This window comes from Centrocercus urophasianus, unplaced genomic scaffold (genome assembly GCF_019232065.1).
Source record: "Centrocercus urophasianus isolate 14NV4802_14NV808 unplaced genomic scaffold, USGS_Curo_1.0 seq_11, whole genome shotgun sequence".
NCBI lineage: Eukaryota > Metazoa > Chordata > Aves > Galliformes > Phasianidae > Centrocercus > Centrocercus urophasianus.
In genome coordinates, this window is record NW_024884253.1 from 34,447,652 (window position 1) to 34,461,130 (window position 13,479).

At 39.1% G+C, this 13,479-nt stretch overlaps 2 protein-coding genes across 7 annotated transcripts in view; one reads left to right on the forward strand and one right to left on the reverse strand.

The window, feature by feature from the left end:
* ASPH (aspartate beta-hydroxylase) overlaps positions 1-9,871 on the forward strand; it is a 102,228-nt gene extending 92,357 nt beyond the window's left edge. For all 6 annotated transcript variants that reach the window (XM_042833253.1, XM_042833215.1, XM_042833207.1 and 3 more), the window contains 2 exons: positions 821-954; positions 6,097-9,871. In XM_042833253.1, the coding sequence (XP_042689187.1) occupies positions 821-954; positions 6,097-6,247 (285 nt within the window). In that variant the 3' untranslated portion in view covers positions 6,248-9,871. The remainder of the gene's footprint in view (positions 1-820; positions 955-6,096) is intronic.
* Positions 9,872-10,796: 925 nt separating this feature from the next.
* The window catches only part of CLVS1 (clavesin 1), an 83,547-nt gene continuing 80,864 nt past the window's right edge, over positions 10,797-13,479 (reverse strand). The window contains exon 5 of the mRNA XM_042833266.1: positions 10,797-11,072. Within this exon, the coding sequence (XP_042689200.1) occupies positions 10,985-11,072 (88 nt within the window). The 3' untranslated portion in view covers positions 10,797-10,984. The remainder of the gene's footprint in view (positions 11,073-13,479) is intronic.

Consider the following 13,479-nt stretch of genomic DNA (forward strand, 5'->3'; position numbering starts at 1 on the left):
TTTTTTGTACTGGGGAGCCCAGAACTGGACACAGTACTCCAGATGAGGTCTTACCAGGGCAGAGTAGATGTCCTTCAATTTAATCTCTAGATCTCACCAGATGAGCCTTGACTTTCTTTCATCCCTGCATAATCTATGTTCTTCTGGAGTAACCTCACCCTCCTTTTTTCTCTTGTATGCTTCTTTATTTCAGCTTTTCAATATCTCTGTGCTTCTTAACTGTGGGGATAGACTGTTCTTGAGCTTGGAGGACGTGATCCTTAAAAATAAACCAAATTACCTAGACTGCTCTTCTCTCCAGCATTGTGTCTTTTGATATTTTTCCTAGCAGATCCCTGAATAAATCAGTCTACTCTCCCGAAGCTGTGGGTAGTACTCCAGCTTTTTGCCTGTCTCCCTATCCCCATGACCCTAAACTCCATCTCATAACCATCTTAGCTTCAGCTAAGACTTTCAGTAGCCTTCACAATCCCATCGTTATCTGAGAGTGACTACCAGCCAGTCACTCTGGCCAATGCATGTCTTGTGCCTCCTGTAGACCATCCTTTTAGATGTTAAGTGTGTCTGCAGGTCTTACATTGGATATAGGATGTTTTTCTACTGGCACACAAGAGATAATTCATGTCAGCCCACAACAAAATGAAAAATATACATGCACACCACAGTATTGAACACCTTCAGGAAGTGGGAATACACAAGTATTACTAAGACTAACAGAAGGTGATATCATCATGGAAGAAGTCCATGTAATGAAGTCCTGAACTCAAAGCAGTACGGTTGTGAAAATGACCTTACTGAAGGCTTCTCTCTCTTCTTGCAGATCAAATATTCTGTCATGCTTCCAGGAACTCATGTTTGGCCCCACACAGGACCCACCAATTGTCGGCTAAGGATGCATTTGGGCTTAGTGATACCTAAAGAAGGCTGCAGAATTCGATGTGCCCAGGAAAACAGGTATTGTCTGGGATTTTTGGTTCATTGGCTGTTTTTGTTGTTATTAATTTTCCTCTACCATCCTTAGTCCTGAAAAGATATGTGGTAATGTGTCTAATGGAAAGGAAAAAAACACAAAAGAGGATGTTTTACTAATCAGGAGGTGCTATGTATTTCTTTAAGCAGGCAACTTGCACCCTCGCTCTTGGTATAAACATATCCATGTCAGTTGTCAAACAAACAATGCCAGAAAAATCTTTAGAGACATAGCTGCTCTTTCTCTGTTAGTGTGGGGAAAAAATGTTTTTTCATCCATGAAATCTGTGTTTACTTTTACAATGCCAATCTGACATACTTGCCAAAAGAGTTGTTCTATTTGATCTATTTTTTGTGTTTTTGTTATTTTGTTTTTGTTTTTGTTTTTTTTTAAATTTTGACTTTGAATTCAATGCTGTTTACTTACAGAGCAGCAGCTATTGCTGTTCTCACCACTGTAACCAAATACTATTGTATGTCTGCAGAAACCTTATTCCTAGCATTCATTCTAATTCAAGATAATTCAGTTAGAAAATATTCCAGTCCAATTTTTATGTGACACTATATTTTCCTGTGTTTAAAGATAATAACTATATTGCTTTTCACAGGCTTAACTTGCAGAACTAGGTGGACTTCTAATAATGCTTCGTATCTCAATATATTTATTTGGAATAGTGAATATTTTGTCTATAGCATCTGAGTGCAACAAGTGTTGACTTTGAATTCTTTCTGTGGTACTACTGTAGAGTAATATTTGATATGATGAAATGAAGCACCACTCCTGTTTGCATGACAGCAATATGTGGCAAAGATTTTTTTCCAGAACATCTGAAAATAACTACAACAAGAAATTTTTATAATTTTTGTAGATGCAATTATGCAACTGTTAAAAATGTTACTGCAGATGTGTTAGGGCTCCTGCCAACATAATGATGACTGTGTCAGACTGTTGAACTATAAAACCTACACGGCCTAGGTTGTGACAAATATGCCTGTTTCCATCATTTCAATCCAATATCCAAAACAAGTTTAAGATAGACATTGGGATGAAGGTAGAGATACCTAATAGGCTAATGGATTAACAGGAAAACATGAATTCTTTTAACTGTGGGACATTATTGTGAGTTCAGATCTACAGTGACTGGAAGGCATTATCACAGGTAGCTATTCTGTGCCTGTGTAAACAAGGTGGTGGTTTTGATTCCCTTCCAGGGTAGCAGGTGTCCACAACTCATCTCCCGTTATTGTAGCTGACCACTCTTCTTTGCCTTAATCTGAACAGAAGGGATAGTGGTGTGGAAAATGAACTTAACTACCCCCCTTGGTTCCCCAACATCAGGATGTGTCAGAGCAGAGTGGAGAAATGTCTGTTGTTGCTGGTGTGCTGCGGTCAGAGCATTTCACTCAGTATCTGGGCTTCTGAACTAGGTTCATTTTTATGCATCCAACTCGCTTATTTGAAATGTAGCACTCACATTCAAGAGGTGACCACAGCCTGTGCTGGAATGTGTTAACTTCAGCTGATTTTTGGCAAGAGCTATACATTCGAAGAGAGGGTTTTCATTTAAAGTGTGTCCAGTAATGGCCATGAAAAGCTGCTTTTATATTCCCTTTCTCACAGAAGCTGATAGGGGTGAACTGCCATGGAAAGAAATTACGTCAGGAAGAAATTGTATCTTTAGCATTTTCATTTTCTCCTCTCCTAGTGGATCAGAACATTAGGAAGATGGTGGTTTCAAACAGGAGAGCTGGCACAAGTATAAAGGTTTGACAGGGCTTTGATGCCATCCTTCTTTGGATTCCTGTCCCACTGCTGCATGCACAATATAGAAAATTTTTATCTGTTAGCTCTGTGTCACCCAGTGTGTGGTTAGAGGGACAGTGCTACTATGCAGCTCATTCTTTGATGGACAGGCAACTCAGCTCTATCTAGTACTGTGATTTTCTCTGTTACCTGCAGGAGAATCTTTTGATTGCTATCAGGAGCTTGTGCACCTCATTGTTATTCAGCACAGCTATAGTAATTTGAGGTCACTGGGGCTTTATGAAGTCTGAAGGAAAGCCTAGGGTACAGTGTACAGAAATGGCAGGTAAATAATATCTAGCTATCAGAAATCAAACATCTGTCAGATGTGGTAATTGTGTTTTGAAACAAATATGCAGAATTACCACCTTAAGCAGAAGTCAATCCAAAATCTCACCTGTGACAGGTGACATAAGAGCTGAGCAGGTGATATAAAACTACTTCAAAGTGGCTTAGCACCACACCAGAGTAGTATTGTCCTTGTGGTTCCACTGTGAAGTGTTTCTGATACCATGAAGACATCTGGAAAATACTTATTTGCATACTAATGGTGAGTTTTGTAATCTATGCAAAAAGGGCTAATAGTTCTGTCAACTTTATGACTTCTTTGTTATGCAAAACAGCTCATCCCAGATGGGTACAGTTTGTAACCTCTGAAGCTATTTCATCCGGATACTTGGAGTTTCTGTTGTCTTTAACGAGGCTTACACTTTCAGGATATTTAGCACAGTGCTGTTTGGATTTTGTTTAATCAAAAATAAACATAAAAAAAATCAAAATAATAACAACCCCACAGTTCTTTACCACATAAAAACATTGAGTTGAGTAATACCGATGTAATTCTAGTGCAGTAGCAGAGAATCAGAGACTCAAGGCCAATATGACATAAAACATTTTTCCTATTGGATAACATTTTCCTAACATTTCCTATTGGATAGCTGACTCGGTAGCAGAAAAAAATACATGATCATACTTAAAACCTGCAGGAGATAATTATGTGGGCCTTCAATGTTCGTGTGCAAGGCAGTATGAATTTTTCAGTGTTATTCTGGTTGCCCTCTGTTGTTTAATATATGTTTAAATTATCATTTCAACTGAAATAATCCTATTTCAATTTCCACTTCCCTTCAGATCACTACAGGACAACCCCATAAATGTTGATAGCTAAGTTTTGCTTTTGTTGACTTAAATGCTCAAAAATACTTAGATGACTTAGGAATCCAAATATCATTTTTCACAGATTTTTTTTTTTAAACAGAAAGTTGTTTTCTATTTGAATGAACATAGTTGAATGAGCTAAGCAATTTATTTCCATCTTTGATGACAAGATCTTTGCTTCTTTATCATCACTACTGCTTACAGTTTCTAATTTCCTTTAAGGGACATCAGTGCTCAGGAACTGCTTTTCTTGTTGAAATACTTGATTATACATTCATAGTAGGATGGCTTTAGGAGGTAACATTGGTTGTTACTGACTTGACTGACTGTTATATCCTTTCAGATGAGACTCAATGAATAATCAAACAAATGCTTCTGTTTTTCCGCGATGTAAAATAAATTTGCTTTGCTTGTACCACTGCCTAACTTCATGATGGGCAATCTATGTAATACACAACTGCCTACTTGTATCTAAGTGGAGTAGGCAAGACTGTGATCTGAAGGGCAGTGACAGTGCGATGACATTATCTCTAATGTTCTCTGCTCATATGCTGATTTTTGCAGTAATAAGGCTTTAAATCTCTTCAAAATTATGAATTTAGATCTCAACAGGCTGGAGAAGTGGGGGAAATGAAGCTTGATGAAGTTCAACAAAGACAAAGCCCTGCAATCTGATAACAGATAACAGTATAGGCAGGGTGGGCACTGGATAGAAAGCAGCTTTACTGAAAAGGGCTAAGAGTCCTAGTAGGCATGTTGAACATGTGCTCTTGTGGTGGAAGGCTAACCTCACGCTGAATTACACTATTAGTAAGTGCATATGAATCAGTTTGAGGGAAGCAATTTTTTCCCTCTTTTGCATCCAAACACTGCATCTGTGTCTGGTTTGGGACACTTCTGTGCAAGAAAGTCATTGATAAGTTGAAGTGACTTCTGTGGAGGATGACCAAGAAAAAGCTGGACCGTGTGACACTTGAGAAGAGGTTCAGAGAGAGGTGATGCCCGTCATTGTAGATATTAAAAACTCCACTAGATGAGAACCTGAGATATCTCATCTGGCTTCAACACTACATTCAGCTTTGCAATAAGTCTTGCTCTTAGCAGAGGCTTGGAACAGATGACCTTCTGAAGTTTCTTCCGACCTAAATTGTCCTGTGATTTTATACTTCATAAAACAGAAAGAAATGCAGATTCATAAACCAGTGATATTTCCCATCTCCATTTGCTCTTGCTATGGCTTTTAAATCTGGCCATTGTCTTAATTTTTCAAACAATGGAGGTGCTTAAAAATAAGCTGGTTTGTGTAAGTCATGTTTTCCTTTTTGGGCCTAACAGAGGTACAGGTCTTGGAAAGATTCCATTGTTACAACTTGGCTTTACTTATAACAGTGAACAGTAAGCCAGAGTACTTAGGTCCACTTCAGTGGTCTCTGCCTTAGTGGTATTTGGCAAGCAGAAGAGGTTTAAATTATGTGTTCTCATGCTTTCAGTTCAACGTTAACAGAATAACCTGACTCAATGCATGCTATAGCACTGCGACCTTCTTATGAAGAAAAATCTTTAGACTCTGTGCTTTGAATGGATTTATGGGATATGACTTATGTTCACTGAAATTATAAAGCAGGATCAGGACCTAATTGTGTTGTTCTGGTTTTCAGAGAAAAAAAAAACAAAAAACAAAAACAAAAAAAAAAACAGATTTAAAGTAATTTATTTTCAAGCCATATTGCTCGTCACTCCATCAGTTTCCATTACTCATTGAGTGTATATCAAATTAGAAAAGAGGGAGATTACTGTACCAGTATTAGGCCCCTGACTTTGATGAACACTCCCAGCTTATTGGACTAAACTCATAAAAATTAAATAAATAACAAACATTGCAAATGTCTGAATATGTATGTGGGCACATGTGGCCATAACCAGGCAGAGGGAGAGAAAACAATAATACAAAGCTTCTGATCTTAGACTGATCTTCCTGTAGTTTATTTCAATTAAATCTCTGGTACTCCAGTATATTAACATTAGGTACTGAATTCATGACTGTGCAATATATAATGTTTAAATGTTTCTCACATGTAGGAGAACATCCTCAGAGCTGATGTATAGCTTGCATGCATCAAAGCACTTCAAATACTGCACTAAAGCATGTTCTTTTTGTGTTGCAGAACCTGGGAAGAAGGGAAAGTTCTTATTTTTGATGACTCTTTCGAGCACGAAGTGTGGCAGGATGCTGAAAGTTATCGTCTGATATTCATTGTTGATGTGTGGCACCCTGAGTTAACAGCACAACAGAGACGAACCCTTCCTGCTATTTAAGGGATTATATCTGATGTGAAGAGACAGAGGAGTTTTAACCTGACAGAGCATGCAAATAGAAACATGCAGGATTAATTTATACAGCATATGAAGAATGCTAGTATTGTAAGGGTTAAAAGAGATAATGACATTCTACAATCACAGAGAACTTGAGTTTAAAAAAACAGAAAGAAAAAAAAAGCAAAAAAAAAAAAAAAAAAAGCCATGTTTGTTTCATACTGATATAGCACTGATACGTATTGTTTTTCAGGCTGCAAGTCTGAGAATACAAATCTTGTCTGTCAAGGAGCAATACAGGTCTGGATTTTCAAGCTGAGGAATGTGCAGATGTTTTTACCATGCCTGTATGATGTGTTCAAAAACAGTCATCTACCTGCCTGGCCACGTTCAGGCACAAGGTTTGCAATAATACATCTGGGAAATACTTCCCAGGCTTCTGTCTGCAAGCAGCACATATGGTATTTATAGACACATGCATCCAATCAGCTTTGATAATCACTGTGCAGTTGTAGTGTTAACTGCTTTAGGTATAAAACATGTCCCTATGTTATCAACTCTAGATAATGTGAATGGGTTGTGTGTTTTGTTGTTTTTTTCTACCTGAATAACTATTTTTCTAGCATAATTATGAACAGATCTTCTTCAATCAACCACTATTTTTAAAAATAATGTATATACAAAGTACATCTCTAGCTATAAGCATATATTTTACATTGTGCTGTAGCACAACAAAAGTAGTATATGAACAGATTTCATTTTGCCACCTGCGGCCTTCTCTTGCCTTCCTAGAAATGCAAACAGAAACTTGCATACTCCGCTTCTTAGTAGGGCGTTGTCCTTCTAAAACGAAATAGTTCTCTTAGCAGGTAAACTTCAGTTTTGTAATGTGACTTTGGAAGACGTTGACTTGACCTAGTGGTGTTTTCCTTTTCTTGAAATGTATGGTACAATCCGGAAACAGCATAATTTACAGTATACTCTGTATTTGCTACCCAGAGTTTACTGTATGTTAAAAAGGCCTTATTTTTAAGAGAGAAATCCTGGATGTTTAAGCAGTTGGCTGGTCTTTTGGTTCCTCACTGTTTGATGGGAGATGGAAGGTGCAGAAGCCTCCACTGTTAATTTCTAAGAACACTAACAAAATAAACTAGAGTTTGCACAGATAATGTTTGAAACCAGCTGTTATTTACTCACCTGCAAAGCCAGCGGAGAGTGGATAGGTCTGCTAGGATGCTTGGGTCTGCTCAAGCTCATCAAGAGCAGTAGCATCACTAGTGAGGGTTGTGAGGGACAGGTACTAAGCAAGGAGACATTAGGGTTACTGAGTCTTCAGAGCTTTGGCCTCGTGGTTTAAAGGACACTGAAGAGTTGTCTTATTTGCTTAATGTTCCATGACTTTGTACTGCAGAGACCACATCATGGTGCCTAAGTATTGTAGGTATAAACAGCCCATGCTGCCTGATTGCCATATTTGCTAGGCAAAATATAGGCAGCAGCCTTGCATTCCCATAAATTGAATGCTTTTTCAGACTTTGTAATTTATTAAGAGATCTTGTAATGCCATGTAATGCATGACAATTGCACCATAAGCTGTTGTAACCCATTTCTGGAGGTGTGCACTTTAATTTCCTTTCTGGCTATTAAAAAATAAATAGAACACACACTGATAAGCCCTCTCTGATCAAGAGTCAGTTTTAGGTAGCAGTGGTAATTAGACTTTAACGTATTGTCCATATCAGCAATAACACAGAGTACCATCTGCTGTAAGGTGACAGTTCTCTGTGAATAATCATGGAAACTGAGAAAGATTTATAAGTTTCAAACTTTAGAAAATATAGAAGTACTTTTGGAGGCTTTACAAGAATTATATATGAAACTGGAAATAATGTACTTTTTATATTAAGGAGTCGTAGTACAATAAGAAAAAAAGTAATGCTGGTAGTTGTTAAGTCGGGCTGTGCTTTGTATCTCCATACACTTATCCAGCAGTAGAAATTATAAACTATTTTGCTATTCTGTAAAATAAAGACATAGTTTGTAATGAAGTAATCAAGAACTGTTTAAACCAAAATTAGCGGCTTAGGAATGCTTTTATTAATATTGCATTTTAGTTTCTATAGCACAGAGTGAACACTAAAGGAGTGGTAAAAACTTTGGAGCTTTATTTATAAGAAAACATGCTGTCCTGATTGTTCCTTTGAAGTCACATGCTTCATGTATACAGATTGCAGTTGGCAAATAGATCAAAGTTATCTACCTAGAATGTGCGTGTGCCTGAGTGGCACTGTTCATTAAACTGTGTAGTGACATATTGACCGTCTGATATCTTAAGTGCCTTGAATGTGACAAGGTTTCTTGTGAATAGCTGCTGCAGCACTGAAGTGATTCTGCTCTCTGCCTACCTGTCAAGGAGCTGAGAGCATCTCTTTTTGTTAGATTCATTTATTGGATTAGATACATAAATGGTGAATATATATATATATATATAGTGAAACACAGGAAGTAGGCAGTGAATAAGTGGTATGTTATTTTAGTTATTCCTCTTTGCCATCCAGTATTTCATGTTGTAAAAGCTTTTTATACATTGGAAATACCAACGGATGAAGTGAATTGAAATGCTTTTCAGATTGAGCACTATTGCAATTTAAATGTTTCATTCTTCAGCTGTGTTTACAGAGGAAATGGCAGCACAGGGCATTTGTAAGGTAGTAAGTACGTACTTGAATGAGCAGTGTAGGCCATTACAAAGATTCAGTGGCAGTGGAGATAAGTGTATTAACAGAGAAAAATTGCAAACCAAAGTATTTCTTCACTAATGCTGCAGTGTAGTAGGTGTCTGCCTTGGTGTTGTTGTTTTTTTGTTTGTTTGTTTGTTTTATGTATGTTTGATTTACATTATGCTTTAAGCAAGCTTGCTTAAATGACCAAGCCAGATGTCTGAGAGTCTTCATGAGCCTTGGAGAAAGGGGGAGCTGTGTCCAGTCTCAGCTTTCTGTAGTGGGTATATAATAATAATGCCATAGGGTAGAGGAATGGAAAAAAAAAACAAAGGTAAATGGGCTCAGTCATTTGTTTAATGTCCCTGCAAGCCTCAGAGTGTTTGCTGCTTTTTCTGACTCTTTTGCTGGGAACATTCACTGCCATAAAGACTCTCTACTGTGGAGACCAGGCCTTGCCCCAGTAACACACCGCTACAGAGGAAGGTTACTGTGAATGAGACTGTCCTGTACGCATACAAGCAGGTACAACCTAGTTGTGTTAATGGGATCTGCAGGATATCTTTTCTGCCTTGTGCAAGTGTAACAGGCTGTGAATGAAGGCAGTGTTTTGTTACTCCATTTGTTAGGGATGACCATTTCCAGCTGACCCAGGCCACCACGTTCAGAGCATTGCTTATGAATCTGGTGGATGTTCCAGAGCTGTATGAAAAACTCTTGTGCAGCCCGTGAGTTATCATCTCATTTTATATATGTATGGTTTATGCAGTTATCTTTGATATGTTGGTGCCAACCACATGTTCTAGGAACTGTCAATGCATGGCAATTAAATTGAAGACAAAAAGCATGTATGGTGGTTGTAACTGTTTTAGGAAATAAAGTCACTGCTCATGCAATTTGATAACAATTTTTCTTTTATTTCTTTAATCTGATTTCCATTTCAATGAAGGGATGGGACTCTTCTTGCAAATAGAGCAAAGAGAAAGATAGCAAACTGATCTTTGGCATTTCAGTTCTTCTGTTTGTCCACATTTCCTTCTAGCAGAAGCCTGTACTGAGTAATTAATTCTAAGTTTTCCTTTCTCATTTTAACCATGGCCCGCATCTGCAGTCAGCATTCCCTTCTGGCTACACCTTTAACTGACTGCAGGAGGAGAGGGGGATAAATGGTTCTGCAGAGCTTTTATTTGAGGTTGGGACCTAAATGAAAAATCTGAATGAGCCATTAATCACTGGTGAATGTGTCCGGTGGGTCTCCCTGGCACCCCCTCGCATACACGCACACGCGTCTAATGGGTTCCCGAGTCGCCTGTGGAAAAACATGTTGTTAGAATTAAATAATTGCATTCCAAATTGTCTGTATCTGCCTCCCACACAGCTCATTCCACTTAGCTGACAGTTTTGTAAGGGTTTCAAAAGTTAAGAATCCTTTTTGCTAGATACTGAAATAAGTGACCCCCCCTAAAAGCAATATGGATGAGGCAATTGCAAAGTGTCACGTTGTACGGCATTATGCTGGCACTGATTTTTACTTTTTTAATACAAAATCCTTCTGCAGATCTGAAACACACTGTAGATAATGATGTTTCTGCCCTCTGAGCCACACTGAACAGTGCAGACTTTAAAGATGCTTTGCTTTAGTACACCTTTAACCTTAGCTTCTATAAAATTGAACGTCCCTACTGGAGGCTTCAGGAAAACTTCTACTGACACACACTGGTTTCTTTAAAAGGAGAGGGCAGTCCCATCATTTCCAATTTTTTAATGCCAGAAGTCCAAAAAGGAAAGAAGACGAAATTCTTTACATGTGGACAGACCCCCACTGTGTCTTCCTTCGCACCCTGTGTCAATAGAAAGGCTGTTCAGCGTTGGCTGCATGGACAGGTGGCTGGTGGCTCTTGTTACTCGCTCAAGAAAGATGAAGGACTTGTTCTCAAGCGAAACGCGTGTCAATGCGTATCGTGTGCTCGGTGGTTTCTGGGTGGGTGGGGTCTGGATGTCTGCAGACAGCATGTGGGGCTTAGTCCAGGGCCAGCAGTGGCTGGGTGTTCTCGCTTTCCCCCAGGTCCTCGTGCTTCAGAGTGCCAGCTTCCACCACCGACTGGGACCTGAAAGGAAGAACAGGGACGTGCCAGTGAGGGCTGCTGCAGAAACACTCCCTCTCCTGCAATCCCTTTGCTTTGCTTCGCTTCATCAGTTTTGCTTTTGGCCATTTTCTCCTCCATAGCTTTGAATTTGTTTACTCCAGACAATGCAAGAAATTGGAGATGCGATCCTTTAAATGTGAATAAAAAGTGACTCCTTAATTATTTCAAGTGCTGTCAAAATATTTAGTGCTTAGCTACTATCCATGATGCTGAATGCACACAGCAAAGTGAAGGTCTGCTGCTGAGGTACCATGGGATCTGTTGGTGCTGCTTGTCCTCCTAGACAACGTCATTCTGCTCCTGCTTACTTTGCACCAATGAAATAACACGAGTGCTCGCAGGAGTGAGTCTCAGCTCATGCTTGTTACAAATCTTGAAACCATCAAGTACATTAATCACGTTTTACTGATGAGGAGATCTAAGGGCAGAACTTCCCTGAGTTGCCTAGCTCAATGAAGAAAGCAGCACTAATGTGATACATGGGAGCTTCTGGTGTGACCATTCCTGCCATTTATCTCCTCATCTACACCCTTGAAGGAGAATCTTGTTCAGGGACAGTTAATTTAAAATTCATTTCTATCTTCAAGGTGGGAAACATAGTTTATCCATCGCTTCTAAAGAGGAGAAATAAAAAAAAAAAAAAAGAGCAGAACAAATGAGTAAGAAAGTGGAGCGTGGAGATTTCTGGCAGTGACAAAAGCTGAATGGGTTTAACCTAATGGGAAAATTCAAGAAGATTTCATTTTCTGTGGCCTGTGTGCTCCTGAGTTTGCCCACTGAGCTATGGAAGGAGGAACTGATGAGTACGTGGCAGAGATTCATTATCCTTTATTTTCTCTGCTTCAGGCTGAGAATTGCCTCCCAGTTTGTAGTCAGCAATGAGTTTTAGAGCGAAATCACTCTCTGGATCGGGAACTTTTCCAAAGGCAGCAGGAGCGAGCATTTGCATGTGGCATAATATCATTTTAAAGAGGCAGTTTTGTCATGGATAGCTTTTAGAACTAGGGATAACTTATTACTTTTGGGATGTGCCTGTAGTTCCCATTTGATCATTATAGTAACCTTGGTTTAAGCATCAGCTATTTTATGAGATTAGAGATCGCTTCTCTTTTGATAAGCATCATTAATAAATTGTGTCCTGTTGTACTATAGCACTTGATCACCAATGAATACTGTGACTGTGAATATCTTGTATAATTATTTTTCTTATGCCTGAAGCTTCTATGAAAGCAGTCTCCAAGAGAAAAGATGATTTGCAATAGGCAATGTTACGTAAAGCATTTCAGTCTGACCAGGAATTACATTTTGCTGTGGAGACCATGACAAATACTTTTTGAAAAAAGGCTCCCTGTATGTATCTAACACACATTTTGTCTGAGAAAGCATCACCGCTCTGTGTATGGGCAAGTTTACACAGTATTAGTATCTTTCTATGTTGGCTGTATTATTAAAGCTAGCACTCAAACTAGGTTTCTGTTTTAATAGCAATGCTGACCATTTTGACTGCATTGCCATTTTTTTCCTTCACTGATGCACTATCCTGTAATAAAGAAATTCATGGAAATAAATCCTCCATGTCCTTGTGTATTACTGAACCCTGCAAATGAAAGTTCCCTGTGATCCTCAAACTTGAAGGCTGGGGAATCCTACTAAGTTGTAACTGCTGCATGTCCTCAACCACACTGGGGCTGCCTGGCTTGAGTCTGGCCTTGCACAACGTTCCCTATTCTGTATCTTTCATGCCAGCGGAAACTGCATCTCATACACTTGGAGCTGATGTTAAAACTTACAAGCTGCTATCTAGTTTGAATTAGGTGATGCCTACAGCTAGATCAGGTTGCTCAGAGTCCCGTCCAGCCTCACCTTGGATATCTCCAGGAATGAGACATCTACCACCTCTCTGGGCAACCTGTCCCCGTATTTCGCTACTCCTACTGTAGAAAACTTATGTCTAGTCTAAATCTCCACTCTCTTCTGATAAATTTTTGTCTGTTGACATCAGGTGCAACAGTTGTCATGATTTCTTATACAGTGTTTGCTATGTATCATGGCCACAACTGTCACACACTGTATTACTTTCAGTACTCATGTGCCACAGCTTTGGCCCTATAAATGAAATATCTGAATTCAAAACCTGGCTTTCCTCCTTTCTCCACTAAATCTTCCTAACAACCAGTCTGGAAGATGTTTGGGAGCAGAGGATTTGGTTGAGTTAAAATTTAATACAAGTAGGCAACTGCTTGTATCACACAGATGAGGTCCCTGGGCTGGCAGACTCTCTGCCCATCTTTAACACAATACAAGCAGGAGACCTGGCTCCTGCAAAAATACGAGATCACTGTGGGCTAGGAGCCAAGTCTGAAGGAAA